General features: G+C 49.9%; 1 protein-coding gene across 3 annotated transcripts; it reads left to right on the forward strand.

The window, feature by feature from the left end:
- Positions 1-394: 394 nt before the first annotated feature.
- On the forward strand, positions 395-18,691 carry ERLIN2 (ER lipid raft associated 2). 3 transcript variants are annotated; one of them, XM_069573344.1, is made up of 12 exons: positions 395-555; positions 1,925-2,046; positions 3,745-3,826; positions 5,122-5,168; positions 6,830-6,891; positions 7,068-7,193; positions 10,755-10,828; positions 10,989-11,047; positions 11,689-11,780; positions 12,621-12,710; positions 14,369-14,448; positions 15,269-18,691. In XM_069573344.1, the coding sequence occupies exons 2-12, from the start codon at positions 1,940-1,942 to the stop codon at positions 15,464-15,466; spliced, it is 1,017 nt and encodes a 338-aa protein (XP_069429445.1). In that variant the 5' UTR covers positions 395-555; positions 1,925-1,939; the 3' UTR covers positions 15,467-18,691. The 3 variants fall into 3 exon arrangements, with proteins under 3 accessions (XP_069429445.1, XP_069429444.1, XP_069429443.1); XM_069573343.1 differs by having other exon boundaries at positions 395-515; XM_069573342.1 differs by having other exon boundaries at positions 489-1,047.
- The last annotated feature ends 704 nt before the right edge of the window (positions 18,692-19,395 follow it).

Here is a 19,395-nt window from a genome sequence, read left to right on the forward strand (position 1 = left end):
GTAATGGTGCTAATCTGCATATTTAAAGGATGTTCCATTCAGCGGTGCTACAGGTTAAGTGGAGCTGAGAGCTAGAACGGTTGCAATACGCTGGTAACCTGCTCCGGCGTTAAAATTAAAAAAAAAAAAAAAAAAAAACCAGGCTTGATCTAATGTGGAGGGGGATCCGGAGCAGACTCCAAACTCAAATCCTCGGAAACCGACGTCTCTGTCTGAGCACCCACGGCCACTCCGCTGGTTCCCGGGGGTCACCCGAAAATCCCAGATCGGGGTCCAGAGCGCCCGGACCGAGCCGCGGGCGCCCCCTGGAGGCCATCCGCGGACACTGCCCACTTGGGGCGCAGGGGCGGGGCCGGCCATCGCGGGGTGAGGGGTGTGGTCTTCTCGCGTGAACAAATAGCGTCATCGAAGCGACGGGCCCGGAAGGAAGTAGCGTGCGGAGGGGTGTGGCGGTTTCTGCGGTCGCATTGGGGGTTTCGGCAGAGTACGGAGCGCCTGGAGGGACAGACAGCGTGGTACGCGGCCCGCGCCCCTTCGCGCGCGCGCTGGGCCTCGGTGAGGCCCCCGGGCCGGAGCTGACTGACGAGAGGCCCTCCCGGGTCGCCTGCACAGCGTCCTGTGTCCCTCGGGAAAGAGCGAGCAAGCCCTTCCCGTCTCGTTCCTGCCCCGCTGTAGCCTCTCGGCGGGGCCGAGCGGGGTCTCAGGGAGGGCTCCGACCCTGCGGCTCATGAGGGGCCGCGCGACCCTCTCTCGGAAGAGGGCAGGGAAGGGGCGCGCGGTGGGGCGGACGGGGGAGGGAAAGGCTTTTTGCCGCCGCTGCCGATCGGTAGCCGGAGGCTGCGAGGGGAACGTCGGAGAGCCTCGCAGACCGACGTCCGCGCCCGAGTTCAGTCAGACCCGGGGGGCAGAGTCCACGCCTCGCGCGTGCGGGCCCCAGGGCGCGCAGAGTCGGGAGCCTCGCTGTCAGTGTGGAGGAGGAGACGGCACCCCCACTCCTGCCTTCTTGCCTGGAGAAGTCCCATGGACAGAGGAGACCGGCGGGCCACGGTCCGTGGGGTCCCAGAGAGTCGGAGACGACTGAAGCGACTGAGCACGTAGCGCTCTCTCAGTTACTGTCGTTTCTTCCAGATCATTCGGGGTTCAGGAAATGAGCTTCTGGATGCTCATTCTTTCGCGTCCTGGTGCTTGAATGCTGTCGACCCAGAAGCCCCAGTCTTCCCAGCCTGGGGACCCCCTTACCCTCCCCCCGCTCAACGTGGGCTAGGAGAACATGCCAAGTGCAAAGTGCCAGTCAAGCACATGGGCGGGAGCGTGGCTTCATCCTTACCCAGAACCCTGTATCTGGCTAGGGCCAAAGGAAGAACGGAGAAGGTGGAGGAAAGGCCAGAGAATCCCGCCCTTCTGAACTCTGCTCTCAGGCTGTCTCTGTGGCTCCAGCACCCGAAAGGAGTCAATAATGGTTTCCTTTGAAATGGCAGGCAATTAGGACTGGGAGGCTCTGACCAGAATTACACAGCCGCAACTGCTTGTCACTTGACATCCTCTGTAATTTGGGGCCAACGTAACTGCAGCTGCCTCTTTCCCTACTGCTAACATGAGTGGCTCCGGTGACAGCCCGTTGATGTTCACAGGAAGAGAGGGCTGTGTTCTGAACACTGCCCACCTGGCACTGGTTCTCCCTTGGGCCACGGGCTGTGTCTGGAGCCACTGCCTCTTGCAGAAGGTGGAGAGTGTAATTCCACAGCTGAGGCTCAGGGGTGTCGACTGAGAGCAAGGAGGAAGAGGTGTAGATCTAGCCTGGTGTTCACACTACAGGTTGGACGTGAGCCACTGGCAGGAGCTCAGCTTGGGGAGCTACTCTGGCTGCCAGAGCTCGCCTCCCACAAGTCAGGGCACACACGTTTTCCTGTATCTTTTCCCCCAGGGTAAACGTTCGCTGATGGCTCAGTTGGGAGCGGTTGTGGCTGTGGCTGCCAGTTTCTTTTGTGCATCTCTCTTCTCGGCGGTGCACAAGATAGAAGAGGGACATATTGGGGTGTATTACAGGTAAGGCAGCAACAGGGAGAAGGTTGCAACTTCCTGTTCGATGACTCTCTCTTAGTCAATGTGTAACAGATTCTACTGGCCGGTTGCATTTATATTGTGTTGAATAGGGAAGTCTTCAGACTGAGCTTTGTGTCGGTGACTATGGAAGAGGGATACACTCATGCACGTAAATATAGGGAAATATAAATATGAAACTTGTCTGATGCCGTGGATGGTAACTGATACACATGTTAGGTTTAGAGACAAATGTAAAGGCAACCTTGCTCCTTGAAGATCATCTCTGAAACACTGTTTTCTCCTACTTCCCTCTGGGCACCTTAATACCACAAGCTCACCTCTGAGGAGTGCCAGTTCTTCATGGCAACTTGAGATATAATTTGGACCTACGCCTTAAAATTAACATTTCAGGGAAAATGAAAGAGCCTACAGGTTGATTTGTACCCATCGAGGCAAGCTCTAGAATAGTGGTTCTTAAATGACCTATTCCGTCACTTTATTTTGATTGCTCTTTAAAAAAAAAAATGTATCTGTGACTTAAATAACACGAAGCAAAGAAGCGCTTATAAATCTTGGGTTGCCCTTTGAGTAATGTCCATAACCAAGTTTTTGCTTTAAATCTTTGTGAATTCCTTATATGCCTTTATGAACTCTTTATTAAAGCCCTTTGATGCTTTTCCTCTGGCTGCCAATAGCAAGTTCTGGAAGTCTGATTGGCTTCCACTCTCCCCTTTAATTGTGCCATCAACACCATCTGCTTCTGTGTCTTCCAAAGTGAAAGTCACTCAGTTGTGTCCGACTCTTTGACACCCCATGGACTATACAGTCCATGGAATTCTCCAGGCCAGAATACTGGAGTGGGTAGCCTTTCCCTTCTCCAGGGATCTTCCCAACCTAGGGATCAAACCCAGGTCTCCCAGGTTGCAGGCAGATTCTTTACCAGCTGAGCCACCAAGGAAGCGTGTCTCCCAAAATGAGTTTTAATTCTATTACCATTCACATATAGCATGACTACAAAGGTAACTCCACTGCCCCTCAAAAAATATTTAGATGGTTTATAAAGTTTCCTTAAAATTATTCTTTTGGTTGTTTGTGTCACTGAACTCCAACATTAGTATTGTTAATTGGTCACTGTATTAGTGAACTTAACTGACCTTGTGGATTCTCACAAGCTTAACAGATGTGACAAAAATAAAACACACCTCCTCTCTTAGCTAAGAATCCGCCTGCCAAAGCAGGAGTTGCAAGAGACACGGGTTTGAATCCCGGGTCAGGAAGATACCCTGGAGAAGGAAATAGCACCCCACTCCAGTATTCTTGCCTGGAAAATTCCATGGACAGAGGACCCTGGTGGGCTACAGCCCGTGGGTTCACAAAGAATCACGCATGACTGAAGCGACTGAGCACACGCACCTTGCTTATCTCAAGTATAGTCAGGGATTCTGCTGTCTTGATTCCACTTTGTCTGTGTGCCATTTTTCTATGCAAAAACATGAATAATGGTTTTAGGTTTTACCATCAGGTTTCTTAGACTATTAGGGTTGAGCTGAGAGGAAGAAACGGATCCGTGGACATGGTTCTGGCACGTGTCCCTCTGTCTTAAATGCTTATGGAGCTGCAGAGAAAGTGGGCCCAAACCGTATCGATGTAACAGACACGTCTTTGCTAAACTGAGCCTGCCTCTCTCTCCCTCCACTGCAGAGGTGGTGCCCTGCTGACTTCCACCAGCGGCCCTGGCTTCCATCTCATGCTTCCTTTCATCACATCGTATAAGTCTGTGCAGGTATACTGGGCTTGGGGGGCAGGGTTGAATGACTGCAGATTTGGGGTGGTGATTAATGAATGATTTAGCCCTTGGATGAGCGCATAAGTATGATGCCTTTTCAAGGAATTCATTTAATAGATCATATATGTAATACAGATAAAAAGTCTGAGGCTCCATGAACCATCTACTCTGGAGTTTTACTTAATTGTTGAAATAGCTGAATGGGGTCATTGCCTTGGCCCGTTGGTCCCAGATGGGAATTGTCTCCACTTCAAGACAGCCAAAGAAGAATCTGTTCTGAATGCACAGAAGGAAAAGTAGGGTGTGTGTGTGTGTGTGTGTGTGTGTGTGTGTGTGTGTGAGATAAACCACAGGCTCCCAAGATACATGGAAATAAAACATGATAATTTTGTTGGTTCTTATTTGAACATGAGCGATGTGAACATAAGTTGTAGGGGGGTGCAGGTTGTTGAACTTAATGAAGGGAAATGACATCTAAAATAGGGATAGGATTAGCTACGACAGATCTAAAGCCAGGCTGAATTAGACTAGTCATCTTTGAAGTACATCCAACAAAAGGAATAAAAAGATTTAGAGAATGACTTTTAAACTAACCCAGGAAAGTGCCCTGGGTTACCTCATCAGCATTTGCCCGGTAGGTTTCTTCTGCCATTTACTATGCTTTATGGTTTTCAAAGTGCCTTCATGCACATTACCTCGTTTGAGTCTCCCAGTAATCCTGAGAATGAGCTGAACAGGTTTTACAGGCTGAGGGGTTAAATAATCTACTGTTTCCAGACTGGTAAATGGAAGAGGTGAACGTAAACACAGGTCGTGGGACTCCTAGTCCAGGGTCTTTTCCACTAAACCATTATTACTCAGCTTGTTCGTGTGGTGGTCCATTTACAGCGAAGCTGGGGTGGTACTTTTGCCTGATTTAGTCTCACACACTGCAAATAAGGAGGATTCACTGGGGGTATTCACATGTAACAGAGGCAAAAGTAAAGTCAAGTCACTCAGTCGTGTCCGACTCTTTGTGACCCCATGGACTGCAGCCTACCAGGCTCCTCAGTCCATGGGATTCTCCAGGCAAGAATACTGGAGTGGATTGCCATTTCCTTCTCCAGGGGATCTTCCCGACCCAGGGATCCAACCGGGGTCTCCTGCATTGGAGGCAGACGTTTTAACCTCTGAGCCACCAGGGAAGCTTCACCCAAATAAGTATTCAAGACCAAGGTCAAGGGATTCCCAAAAGAAGTCACTTTCTCGGTCACTTCTCACCTTACAACATCTTCTGTCTCTCCTATTTCCAGACCACACTCCAGACAGATGAGGTGAAGAATGTACCTTGTGGGACAAGGTAAGGTGCCCAGAATAAAGCTGTGAAGACCAGATAAGAAGAAGGGCCATCTGACTGGCTGCAATAAGAGGCAGTGGAAAGGGATACCTCCCTGAGTGGTTTCACCAAGTTCTCTGGCCCCAAGCTCCCTATGTTCTAAGTTGAGTAGGCGGTGGAGACAGGTTTGGAAGGGCCTTGAAGGCCATGATGAAGGCTTTTGGCAGGTAAATAACTTGATAGAGAAGGATAACTTTAACAGCACTAAATATGGAGAATGTTGGAAAGGTAGTAGGAGAAGACTGCAGGGCAGGGAATTGAAAGAACTGCTGCAGTGGTCTGATTGAAAAGTCAAGGTGGTCAGAACAGGGACAGAGCAACAAAGTAAACCACGCACTCGGACAGATACAGAATCGGAACTTCCCACAGGATAGCTGGCCTGATCTCATCACAAAGGCTTTGTATTTGGAGAACTTGGGTCGAAAAGGAGACATAAAGACATAAGCAGTGCAGTGGTGAACCTTGATTAGAGCCCGGTTCCAACAGAACAGCTCTAAAAGATGTTACGGAAACTGTTAGTCATCTTGGACTGCCATAGCGGAATACCATCGCCTGGGTGGCTGAAACGATAGACATTTATTTTTCTCACGGTTGCAGAAGCTCAAAGTTCAAGATCAGGGTGCCAGCAAGTTGGTTCCAGGCCTGCAGGTGGCTGTTTTCCTGTGTCCTCACATGGCCTTTTGGCTGTGCATGTGTGGAGAAAGAGAGATCTCTGCTGCCTTTGTCTTCTTTGCTTTACCAGTCTGGTCAGTTTAGGGCCCTATCGTTACAACCTCATTCAACCTTAATCACCTTTGTAAAGGCCCTGTCTCCAAATGCACTCACTTTGGGGGCTCCAGTTTCAGCATGTGGATTTTGGGGCGCACACAATTCAGTCCATGATGGGAACTTGTGGGAAAAATTAGAGAAGGGCTCGTTAGATGAAGAGGAATTATCGCTAATTTCTCTAGCTTTAGGAATGGTATTGTGACTCTGTAGGGGACTGTCATCATTCTTAGGTGATTGGTGCTTGCCAAGTGTTGGTGGGTAAAGTATCCTGACTACAGCTTGCTTTGAAATGTTCAGCAAAAAAAAAAGAAAAAGTAGATAAATCAATAGGTAATAAAATGTTCATGATTGTTAAAGTCAGGTGTTGGTATATGAGTGTTAGTTGTACTGTTCTTTTCTGTATGTTTCAAAGTGTTTCCTAATGAATATTGAGGGCAAAGTAGGGAGAGGGCTGAACTAAAGTGATGGTGAAAACCGTGAGAAACACTGACCCAAACATTCCACGTTTTAAAGTTCTGAGAACCCCGTGACCTTGCTTAGTCTTTCCCCTGCGATTGGTAGCTTTATTCAAAAGTCATTGCAGAGTTAAAACATACAAACTACACTTCTTGTATCTCAAAAGTTTCACTTTTGTCCTCGTGGAGATGTTTTTAGGAAGTATGATTTCTCAGGAGATTATGATAGAAACTCAGAAGGTCTCCTGCCTTGAGATCCACACACCTGTGACCCCCCATGAACCCTCCTCCTTTCCTGCCAAGTCCCACGCACGCGCACACATACATAGCACCACCACCCCGGGAGAGGCCCAATGTTCCCAAGCTCAGCACTGAACACGCTGTCTGCGCTTCCTCCAACAGCGGTGGTGTGATGATCTACTTCGACAGAATCGAGGTGGTGAACTTCCTGGTCCCACACGCAGGTACCTCCCCTAGCACACCTCACCCCCTCCCCCGAAGCCCACTCTCCCTGGCATCATCCCCGAGTCTCCCCCGACCCAACCCCCATGTCTGTCATAGCATCTCGGGAAGGGACAGCCCGTGTGTCTGAGCGTGGCAGGTCCTGCCCTCCTCACTCTGAACGTCTCCTTCCCCGCAGTGTATGACATAGTGAAGAACTACACAGCCGACTACGACAAGGCACTCATCTTCAACAAGATCCACCACGAGCTGAACCAGTTCTGCAGTGTCCACACGCTTCAGGAGGTCTACATCGAGCTCTTCGGTAAGAAAATCTCTTCGGATGATCACCTGCTGCCTGATTCAGCTGCCCACAGGGCAGGGTGGGTGTCAAGGGACCGGAGTGTTGAAGATCCAGTGCCCGGGAAGCAGGCAGTCACACGGGGCACTGCCAGGAAACACAGGTGCCGATGGAAGAAGATGGTGAGAGTGGCTGAGTGTTGGACACGGGAGTCATAGTGAGCGATAGGACTCGCTCCTGCCCTGCGTCAGACCTGGGATGGAAATATGTTCCCATGTCCCTGAACTTCCTTCTGTAATGAAGAGGGGTCAGTTCCAGAAGAACCTTAGAGATTACCCAGCCCAGCATCCTCCTTTCAAGATAAGGATACCAAGGTCCCGAGGGAGAAAGTCCCAGGGCTGGCTGGGAGCAGAGGTGAAGTCCAGACCCCCCTCCTCTGGCTTCTGGCTGCATCCACCTCACCCTGGATGAAGGGCGCCAGGACAGGGTGATGAGAACCACGGGGTTACATTTTGTTGTTTGCTTCAGTGTGTTTTTATTTTGGCCGCACCACAAGGCATGTGGGATCTTAGTTCCCCAACCAGGGATCGAATGCACACCCCCCACACTGGAAGCATGCAGTCTCAACCGCTGGGCCTCCAGGGAAGTCCCAAGGGGTCACATTTAATTCTAGAAGTGGGACAAGGACTGTAACTACTTAAGAGCCCCTAGAACCTGTGTGGCTTTCGGTTGTTGTTAGTGATGGTTTTTACCCTGTACCCATAGAGAAGAATAGGAACACACTTAAAACAGAAAGGACCCACTTTGGTCTTAAGTTGACACTTTCTTTCCTTTTTTCCTGATCAAAGAAAACAGAGCCTGACTTCAGCAACAATGAAAAGAGGCATTTCAGTAATTGTTATAGCTCATTTGGGATAAAGTGTTCTGTTAAATTCACTGCTAGGAGTGTTCTAGAAGCCAGGGCTAAAAGCAAATGAACTTTGCAACCAGTGGTACCACTGTTCTTAATGCCAGGACCAGACAGTGGTTTTCCCCAGGAATCTTAATTTAAAGGGCCTGGAGTGAGAATATCCCGTAGACAGAGGTGGAGTCGTTGGCGACACCAGTGATCTTAACTAGGCAAACAGCCTTTGGCCCTCTGTTACAAATTTGGAAAGTCATCAGAAGCCATTTTAACTTTTCTGCAGAAGAAAATGGGTCTAAATTCACTTTATGGACTTTGAAGTCTCTTCCCATGTTTGGATTTGGTGTGCTATTGAGAAAAATTCAGTAACTTTGCTATTTTTTTGACCTCAACCCGATAGAATTTCATAAAATATCCTTAGTTTTCTCTCTAGCCATCGTTTTAGAACTAGTGCCAGTAAATGAACATTACAAAGCGTTTGCAACAGCGAAAGATCTCTAATTTCTATGCAGAGAGAATTAAGATGTGAAATTGTTCTGCATTGGAAAACTCACTGTCTTGTCTTGCAGATGAACTTGGCAGTGCAGTAAAGTAAAGCTTTGTGTACGGAGGAGCTTGGGATTTATGTTTGCGTTGGAATATTTTCCTTTTTAAAGTTCCTTCTTGCCAGCTAGCACTGTTTTGCTTAGCATCCATTTGCATCTGCAAAGGAGAAACTCGAGTCTCTAATCCTGGGTCCTGATAATGGAAGGGTTTTCTCTGGCCCCCTCCTCCCAGTACTCATAGGCCTAACTTTCAGCTTGATGCAGTTTTTATCACCGCTTACACCGAGGCATCCATGTTTCCCGTTTGATGAAAGTGTTATCCAGTACTTTGTGTTTACTTAGTTCAGTTCAGTCACTCAGTTGTGTCCAGCTCTTTGTGACCCCGTGGACTGCAGCACACCAGGGCTTCCCCGTCCATCACCAACTCCCGGAGTTTACTCACAGTCATGACCATCGAGTCGGTGATACCATCCAACCATCTCATCCTCTGTCGTCCCCTTCTCCTCCCACCTTCAATCTTTCCCAGCATCAGGGTCTTTTCCAATGAGTCAGTTCTTCACTTCACTTAATCAGTTCTTAACTTAATCAGCGTTGTCAGCATAACCATCACACATAAACAACTTGGTCCTGATGTAAATTTGTTGGTAAGGTATCTTGTAAAATATTTCCTCTAGATTTTCCTGGAAAGTTACTAGCCCAGGGCCATGGGTATCTTCCTTGACTCAGATAGAATTTAATCTGAGAAACAACCATGTTATTAGCTTATGGAGGATATGAGCTGTTTCCCTTAAAGTTTGGCCAGTCTCTTATTTAAAATAGAAAATATGGAATGTCATGTTCATCTCTAGCCATCAAATTGTTACACCCATGTCAGGTGTGAGGTGCTGCCCTTATGGTCTGCCTCAGTGCTGAGAGGCTGGTGGGAGCATATGCATATGTAGAAACATTAATACCCCTTGCTTAGTGATATGACTATTGAAGAAAGTACTGTTCTAAACCCTAACGATCAAAGCGTAATAATTAAACAAGTTCTTTATCTTGACTCTTGATTAGCTTAAGCATATCCCCAAACCTCTGTGGGCCTCAGTTTGAGCATTTATAACAGGCAGGGAGTTAGACTTGCTGTTTCTCAAAGGCTCCTGGACCAAGAATGGCCACGTAAAGCAGCTGGCCGCTGACAATAAAGGAGGTGGTTCCATGTAGGTGTCCCAGGCTGGTTTCAGGGTGTCCTCTTCTCAGGGCCCTTCAAGAAGCTTATTGATCTTGTGGGTGGGGGCAGGGAAGGGAAGGCCCAGGCCAGCGCTGACAGCCTGTTCTGGGGTCACAGCTAGAGCGGCGATCAGTTACAGATCTTCTGACACTTACCCATAAAATGACTCACAGACAGAAGAATCAGAACCAAGGCAAACAACACATCAAAAGACTCAGGCTCAGGACTTCCCTGGCAGTCCAGTGGTTAAGACTGCGCTTTTAGGGCAGGGGGCATGGGTTCAATCCCTGGTCAGGGAACTAAGATCCCACAAGCTGAGTGGCTCAGCCAAAAAAAAAAAAAATGTTTTAATGTTTAAAAAAAAACTCAGACTCCTTTCCAGAACTGTACATTGTCCTTTTCCCCTTGATTGATGGAGTACCTGATGGAATTAGTCTTCCTTGGGGCCTCTCTTGATGTCAGAGTCTGTTTTTGTTTTAGAAATTTATTAATAGATTTAGTGTGTTTGACTCCTTTCAAAATACCTGACGTGGCCGTTCCACCTTCCTTCTTTTGAAAGATGGGTGGCCACCTTCTCTGCTGCTGTCTGTAGGGAAGGGCTGCTTCCTGACTCAAGAAATGTGCTGGAGTTGTTGTTTGTTCTTTTAAAGCTCGGTTCCCTTCTGGGCGAGGTTGATGTTTTCTTGAGGCCCCAGGGAAGGGACACTCCCTTCTGGCCACGTAGCGGGCCCAGTGGGTGTCCGCCGTGAGAGTCTTCCAGGGAGTCTTTAGATGTTCGAGCTCTGAGGAGCGCTGTGCCTCGGGAAGAGCTTTGGCCCGTTGGGTGCATTCCTGAGCTGGTGTCTTGCCTTGCTCTCTACCCCATGCTTCCCTCCACCCCTCCTAGAAAGCATCTCAGCTCTGTGTTCTGTCTGTCTTGATTCCAGATCAGATTGATGAAAATCTCAAACTGGCTCTGCAGCAAGACCTGACCTCCATGGCCCCCGGGCTCGTCATCCAAGTGAGCACCACCCTGGTGGGACACCCCCGCCCCGCCCCCACCCCCAGGAAGGCACAGCCCCTCTTCAGAGGGTGTCCTGTCTGTGCAGGAAGACCAAGGGCCCGTGGGAGCTGGTCGCTCCACACCCCACGCCCCAATCAGGTGCTGTCTCTCTCTCCAGGCTGTGCGGGTAACAAAGCCCAACATCCCAGAAGCCATCCGCAGGAACTACGAGCTGATGTGAGTGCCCACCTGGGCGGAGGCACCGCCCTCCCCGCCTCCTGCTTATCCCCTCCCAGGGCTGACCAAGCCTGGCGCGTGTGTGGTCCCCTCTGGAGTGTCTGGACAGCCGTCACCCTGGAAGACAGGGCAGGCGGGCCGGGCCGCTCACTGGGCTCCGTGAGCAGAGGGCACGGACGCTCTTCAGAGGGTGGGGCAGTCTTGTGTCCCCTCACGGCTCATGCCGGATAGGACAGGAAGGTGACTGAGTGGGCAGGCGGGTGCCTTTCACTCAAGTCACTTACGCTTTATTGCTCACAAGTGGGTTTTGAAGGAGAAGGCTAGCCGTGTTAGTGTCTGCAGCATATTCGCCTTCACCTGGGACCTTAAGGAGCCTTCCAGGGCCTTCTCTGGCAGTCAGTGGTTAAGACTGCACTTCCAGTGCAGGGGCCGTGGGTTCAATCCCTGCTCAGGGGACTAAGATTCCATATGCCGTTCGGCACAGGCAGATTTACAAACAAGACCAGACCTCCCAAGGGTGGAAGGAATGACAGCTTACCTCTCACGACGGGGTAGCAGGCTTGGCTTCCCCGGGGGCCAGGGAAATTCTGAGGAAGCTCGTCCCCAGTGGCCTCACAGCTGCACGGTTTTCTCCCCTTCAGGGAAAGCGAGAAGACGAAGCTCCTGATCGCAGCCCAGAAGCAGAAGGTGGTGGAGAAGGAAGCCGAGACAGAGCGGAAGAAGGCCCTCATTGGTCTGACTTTGCTTCTGGGGTCCAGGCGACAGAGGGGCTGGCGGGGTGGGGAGGGCAATTCAGGAATCCCAGGACACGGCCCCCCGAAGCCTTGCCCCACGCAGGAGCAGCCTTTGTCTCCCGGGAGCAGAGCTGAAATTGTCAGATCATGGCCGAGGGTCGAGCTTTGTGTTTCCACAAGCCTCATAAATGAAAGGAGCCCTTCCTGCTAATCCTTCATGCACAGAGATAGTAGCACTGATGAGCCCTTACAGTGAGCCTCGGGCTTTTCTAAATACTAGTGTGCAATTCATCCTGCTCCTCGCACCCCTCTCCCCAGGTGAGGCAGCCACCGCCATAACCTACTCTCACTGAGCTGACGCTCAGAGAGGCTGAACTACTGCCCAGGGTCACGTGGCAGGGGAGCGAGGGAAACGGGGCTCAAATCCAGGGACTCACCTCCCGGCCCCGGGTTCCCCACCACTGCTCCAGACTGCCAGCCACAGCCCTGGCCACTTCCGAAAGTGCAGGGGCAGGAGGGAACTCGCACCTTAACCTGTAAAATATTCCTTTGGAAGGAACACCCTGTGACTTACGGGAGAGGTCGGGGCCGGCTCCTCACTTTGGTCAGAGGAGTGACTCCCCCTGGGGCCGGGCGCCCCCACTCACAGTCTTGCACTGATACTCGGGCCTGTGCTCCTTAGGTTGTCCCACCCCGGCCCGGGGGACCTGCGTGACTGCCCGCTGGGCCAATGGCCCTTCATCTGGGCCCACCCACTGCCCTGCCTCAGGGCCGGAGATCGGGTGAAAGGTGCACGCTTTGAAATATCAGAGCTCTGAGGCTTTTCTCCACTAACACAGAGGCAGAGAAGGTGGCGCAGGTGGCCGAAATCACCTTTGGGCAGAAGGTGATGGAGAAGGAGACGGAGAAGAGGATCTCGGAGATCGAAGGTGAGCGAGCCGAGATCCCTGCCCCGCCTCCTCAGACCCCGCCGTGCAGCAGCCCAGGAGGCCTTTCCTTTGCCCTGCCTTCTCTCTTCTCAGACGTCACAGGTTCTTTGGAACATCCCTCGTTCTCTGTGCTCTAACTCAAGTTTTGGGGAGATGCAGGCCAGTGTGGGATTAATTTTCCACTTCAGTCATTCATCAGATTTGAGTCGGGTGCCTTCAGGAGTCTTCCGCTGGGCTGGGCTTTGGAAAAAGGAGAAGCACCGTGGTCCTGGCTGTCCTGGGCCCGCAATCTGGCCCAGAAGTAAACCAGGAAGCCAGGGCGGAGCAGCACCCCACTCCTCTCCGCCTGCCCTGCCCCCCACCCCCACCCCCCACCCCCATCACAGGGGCCTGTGAACCCTGTTGCTTTGGCCTCTCGGCGTCCCTGTGGATGTTAAGCCAGGTGTGAAGAAGACACCTGTCACCACCTGTATCACGAGCTGGAAAAAGGTGTTTCCTTGCTGGCTTTTCTGGTATCACTCACCTTCAGGCCCCTGCCCTCAGCCCTCCCCTCATCCCACCACCCACCTCCTCCTCGAGCAAACTGTAGGCCGAAAACGACCTCAGGGCCCAGCCCCAGGCTCCACAGCGCCAGTTACACTCCTGACCTGGCCTGTCGGGCTTAGTGGGCACATGGAGGAGCCAGTGAGGATTTCACGGATCAGTGGTTCCTCACGGGGAGCTCTTAGCCAAGCAGCACATTTTTGTTTCTCGTAAACACAAGTCACCAGGTGCTGAGGCCAGTTGAGTTGGCCGCTTGCTCCCTGGCTGCCCTGCAGGCCCCTGCCACCCGGGGCCTTGCTGAGGCTACACAGTGAGAACCCAGCTTGCTTCCCGGGTTTTGGTCCAGTTGTTGCTAACATGAGGTTGGCCTCATCCCCAAGGACAGGGAGGAAATATCAACAACTTTGTATCAGTTCTTGACGGAAAGCTGGTCTCAGCAGATTAAGGAAGGGGATTGTATACCTAGTAGAAGTTTAAATCGGTCTTAGTCCAAACAGGTGTTAGTGTGGACCATGGCCTGTAATGCTCTTTGAATCGGGCCAGCTTAACTACTGCTAACGAGAGCCTTTCTGAAATGACCGATAGAAATAGAGAGAGAGATGAAGTTGGAAACGAGCTGTACTGTTTTGTTTACGCCAGTTGGTTTCAGGGCAGCTCCACATCGGGCCACATCCAGAACCTTCTTCAGGCTTCTCTGGCTCTTGCTGTGTGACACGGTGGGGAGAGAGCCAGGGCAGAGAGCTCAGAGACGGGAGGCCGAGGCTGTGTCCCAGCCCTCTCCTCCCTGGCCCCAGAAGGGGTAAGCGGGTGGAAAGAGGATGTATGTTTCCATGACACCATCAGAGAAACCGCCGTCAGGCACAGCGACACACTTGCACGTGGTCAGCTAGTCCCCGCCACTAGGAGACGCTGGCACAGCACTTTTGCATCCTGGTCAATTTTCACAACTCGCGAAACAAGAGGAAATGCCTTTTCCCCAGTTTCATAAATAAGACGATCAGAGCCCAGAGAAACCAGAGCAGTGTGCTCAGGATCACAGGGCCAGCTGGGCACAGTTGCAGGGACCCGCTTTCTGATGGCCTCTGTGCTTTGATTCTCTGCGTTCTTTTCTTAAGATGCTGCGTTCCTGGCCCGGGAGAAGGCCAAGGCTGACGCCGAGTGCTACACTGCCATGAAAATAGCCGAAGCAAATAAGGTAAAGGGCTGGTGCTGCCTGGCGAAGAGGAAGCGTGTTACACTGTCTGCGGGAGACCACTGCCTCCTGCCCACCTGGCCATGATCGAGGACTCCGTGCCGTGTGGGCCAGGGCCTTCCCTTTCCCTTGGGCCTTCCCTTTCCCTTGGACCCTGATAGAAGTTTAATTGTGCTGATTTTTTTTAATATTTGTTTATTTATTTGACCGCATCAGGCCTTAGTTGCAGCACTCAGGCTCGGTAGTTGCCGTGAGTGGGCTTTTTTGCCCCGCAGCATGTGGGATCTTAGTTCCCTGACAAGGGATTGAACCCCATGCCCCCTCATCCCCATTGGAAGGCAGATTCTTAGCCACTGGACCATCAGGGAACTCCTTAATTTTGCTGTTAAACACAGAAATTCCTAAAATTCTCACAGTTCTTACCTTGAATACCTGAGATTAACGCTTTCCCAGAGTAGTGGTTATGCAATAAGTTGTTCAGTCACTCAGTCATATCCAACTCTTGGCAACCCCAAGGACTCCAGCACGCCAGGCTTCCCTGCCCTCCACTATCTCCTGGAGTTTGTTCAAACTCATGTCCATTGAATCAGTGATTCCATCCAACCATCTCTTCCTCTGTCGCCCCTGTCTCCTCCTGCCCTCCATCTTTCCCAGCATCAGGGTCTTTACGTGGTTATGTGGTTACTAATATAACAGCGAGACCAGGGAGAGGAGACGGGGTATGGTTCTCATGGAGACCCTCTCCCTGTAAAAAGTCAAGGAATGGCCCCCCAGGCTTTTCCTTTGGCCTCACCACCATCTTCTTTCCTGTTTTTGCTTCCAGCTGAAGCTGACCCCTGAGTATCTGCAGCTGATGAAGTACAAGGCCATTGCTTCCAACAGCAAGATTTACTTTGGCAAAGACATCCCTAACATGTTCATGGACTCTGCGGGCGGCGTGGGCAAGCAGTTTGAGGGACTAGCTGACAAGCTGAGCTTTGGCTTGGAAGATGAGCCCATGGAGGCAGACTCCGAGAACTGAATGTTTCCGTCCACAACCTCCGATGACACTCTGAGAGAGATCTTTATCTTTTAATGAGGAACCAGGATGTCCCCTCCCTTCCACACTACCTTCTTTGACTCTCTTCCACATACCGTGGTGAAAAAAGAAGAAACGGACCTAAATCTATTTTCCTTCCTGGGAAGGGTAGGGCAGGGACTGATGAACTGGGGTTTTATTCAGGTAAGTAGGTTACGTGACTAAGGTTAAGCTTTGAAAAAGGTGAATTAGAGCTCTGACCTCCAGGCACTGATGTTTGCCCTTCTGAGGCTGGCTTAATTAGGGATGCTATCAACAAGAAGTGGGAGAAGTGCGAGAGGTCACCTCCAGCTCTGCCCTGGAGTGGGAAAAGGCAGCAGAGCCTTCGAGAGCCGCCTCCACAGTGAGAGATGCCTGTGGGTGAGGCCCAGCTCCTGAGCAAACACGTGCTTGTGAGTTTGCCAGCAGAGTAGAGAAGTGGACTTGGAGGATGTTGGCTCTCCTGGCCAAGTGTCCGTGAGTCACCACCCGGGGCGCCGCCTCAGGCTCGGGTGAGGGTGATCTGGTGCTAGCTTTGCCAGCTTTTCTACACACTACCCTCCCTGCCCCAGGGCTCAGAGCATGGTGGCTTCTGACCTCATTTCTGAGTCAGAATTTGGCCACCACCCCCAGTCCTCTTTAAAACGTTTCACCTATTCCGTGATTAGGTTTTGTTTTGCTTTTTTTCTCTACCTGTTCATTGGTTCCACTCAGCATAAAGAATACAGGAACAAAGAACTCTCCAGTGTCTTAGAAGCTGCTGAAGTGGGACCACAATACCCGTTCACCTCTGTGGTCCCTGCTTGGCAAACTGTATCTGTTCCCTGAGATCAAGTGTCTTTTTTTATTGTTGTGGAGATTCTGCATTGAAGAGCTCCTCTGGGTGAGAAGGATGGGTTGTCCAAAAGCTGTCCCAGTCCCAGCGCCTGTGACTTGTGCTGAGAGTTCATCTGATACAGTGATAAGAGGGAGCCCGTTCTCTGAGCGACTCCTGTCTTTTGATCCAGGGTTCAGGGGTCACAGAGAGACAGCTGTTTGGGTTCGAGTCAGTTTCTGCCCGAGTCCCTGCGTCAGAAGGGCCACATCAGAATCCACTCAAATGTTTCTTCATTACTAATTTTGGGATTTGGTTGAGGGAGCACAAACCAGAAACAGAGGTTTCCTTGCGTTCTGGAGTTGGAGTCGGGTGGGGTCGTGAACCAGTTCACCAAGTGGAGGGCAGCTGCTGGAGTGAGCTTGCAAGCCTGTTGATTTCGTCCAGGACAAGCCCTGGCTTAGATTTGTTACTAGCTGCCCCCGCCCACCGCCCCCCCAACCCCCACACCAAGAGAAACTCCCACTGTGCCCCCCCTCTTCTTGGTGGAACATGGTGATGATATCTGGGACAGATTTCCATGTCACTGTTGACCCCACACCCAGACTTCTGATTTATCGGATGGTCCCAAAAGCCAGGAATTGGGGGAGCATTCAGCCGGCCTAAGAAGACACAAAGGGTTAACTTGTCTTAATTTAAATGTTGCCCTTCTCTGTTCTAATTTCTGGAACTTTGAATTCTCAAACCACCAGTCCTGGTCACACTTGTGCAGGGATCCAAAATGTCCGAGGAGTGATGGATGTTAATGTGCTCAGGCGTCTTTGCAGAAGGCCGTTAGTCTCCTAAGACCAACACAAAACATCCATCATTAAGATACACTCACCCTCCTCACTTCAATGCCATGAATCACTTGTCAGGAGCACCCTGTCACGTCCAGCATCCCTGACTTACGTATTTGTCTGCTCTTGTGCTCTGAGACTGGCTGCCTAAGCTCAGAGAACACTTGTTTCCGATGGGATACACAGCATGGACGTCTCAGCCTGTCCGAATCGCACAGTTCCTTGGGTGGTTAACCGGAACACTGCTCTAACACTAGCGTCCCATGGTGGCCTGTCCCTTACACTAGATCACAGGAGAGCCTCAGTGAAGTCCTGCTACACCTGCCCCCCCCATGTCAACGTCCCTTCTGTAAGCAAAAAATACAAGTACTGTAGTTCCCATTCGTTTAATTCCAATGGTTGTCTGTACCTGCCTGAATAGGAAAATAATGGGAATGGTCTGTTTCCTTGGCTTGGGACAACTAACCAGTCTGTCTGTGTGACTTCGTTTCAGTAACGCTTACTAGAGAACCTGATGTGAAAACATTTGTATTCGTGAAATATGACAGCCTGCCATTTGGTAGGCAGTAAACTCATGGCTGCTATTGATAAATGGAACCTCTATCAAAATAAGGAACTGTTTCTAAAATTCAGCTTTTGTAGGATTTTCCAAGGAAAAGTCACCTTGGTTGAATGTTTCTCATTAAACTTTGCAGAAGTGATCCATATTCAGTACCTGTTTTTAATCACTTTTTAAATACCAGGACAGAATGAAAGGAAGCCACAGTTTGTTAATCTTTATCTGACTAAATCTGGAGGGATCTGTGATCATAATAAATTGAGGGGAGGGCAGAAATTACCGGAAGAACTTTAGCAATATCGTCATCCCTCGGTATCCATAGCGGACTGGGAGCCCCAAGGATAAAATCTGTGGGTGCTCAAATCCCTTATATAAAACGGTGTCGTACAACCACCCTCTGTACCCATGAATCCACAGCTACAAAGGGCTGACTGTATTGATCTAAAAAAAAAAAAACAGTGGATTTTTTTTTTTAATGATCTGTTGCAGTCTGTGGATCTCTGTATCTTTCAACACATAGCTTCACCATTTATAGAGTAACTGGTGGAAGTGAGATGGATGTATGTACTGACTTACCCAGGTTGGACTGAGGATAAGTGGATCCTGGCTAGTGGCTGCTCTGTCCACCGACCACTGCTGCTTTAGTTTTGTTCAGTAGGTTCTAGTCACCGTTTCTGTTGTTGCCTTTTAAAAGAAGTGATAGCCAATCACTTTGTATTTTCATCCCTATTGCTGCTTTTGTGCAAGCTGATAATTGAACAGTCAAAACCAATTCTACTGGCAGAGAGCCCTGAGGACTGAATGACCCTCTTTGTAACTGAGAAATGATTCCTGTTATATTAATCATTCTACAAACAGTATGCTGGATTCATTTGCCCTGGGTTGATAGATGGAGGAACTGTTTTGGACAACCCTAAAGGTGTGATTTTATGTGAAGGTTTTATTTTCAGTCTTGCTAAATAAAATGAGTCTTTGTATTTATTTTTCTTTTATTACAGTGAAATTTAGCAGTGGCAGGTATTAGGCTAGGATACAAAGAGATAAAGCATCTCTGCCTAGTGAGTTAAGTCAAGACCCCAAAATATATTCTGATGAATATCTATTCCCATTATCAATGTAGAAATAATAAACACAGCTAATTTATGAAAATGGCACCACTGTACAACACAGGGGAATAACCAATATTTTTAAATGATTATGAATAGAGCATAGCCTTTTAAAATTGTGAATCACTTATCCTATACACCTGTAACAAATAATATTGTCCAACAACTAAAAGTTGCAGCAGCAACTTCCGTGATGGTCCAGTGGTTAAAACTCCGAGTTTCCACTGCAGGAGGCCTGGGTTGAATTCCTGATCAGGGAACTAAGATCCCATGTGACATGCTAAGAGTCCACACACACAAAAAAAGCTGCATCATGGTCGGCTAGGTGTCCTCTAGCTCTTCAGAGACCAAAGAAGAGGAAACTGGCTCACAGAATACAGCATTTTAAAAGATTTTCTGAAGACTGGCTAAAATCGGAAAGCGTCAGACACACAACTTAGCGACTGAACAACAAAATTTGAGACAGGGAGAAGCAGTCACCTGCACATAGAAATCAAATCCAGAGACTAACACAGATAACATTGTCTTCTCTGATGGTCTGAGAAACTGGGGCCCATTCTATGCTGTTTGGCGGA

This window comes from Ovis canadensis, chromosome 26 (genome assembly GCF_042477335.2).
Source record: "Ovis canadensis isolate MfBH-ARS-UI-01 breed Bighorn chromosome 26, ARS-UI_OviCan_v2, whole genome shotgun sequence".
Classification (NCBI taxonomy): Eukaryota; Metazoa; Chordata; class Mammalia; order Artiodactyla; family Bovidae; genus Ovis; species Ovis canadensis.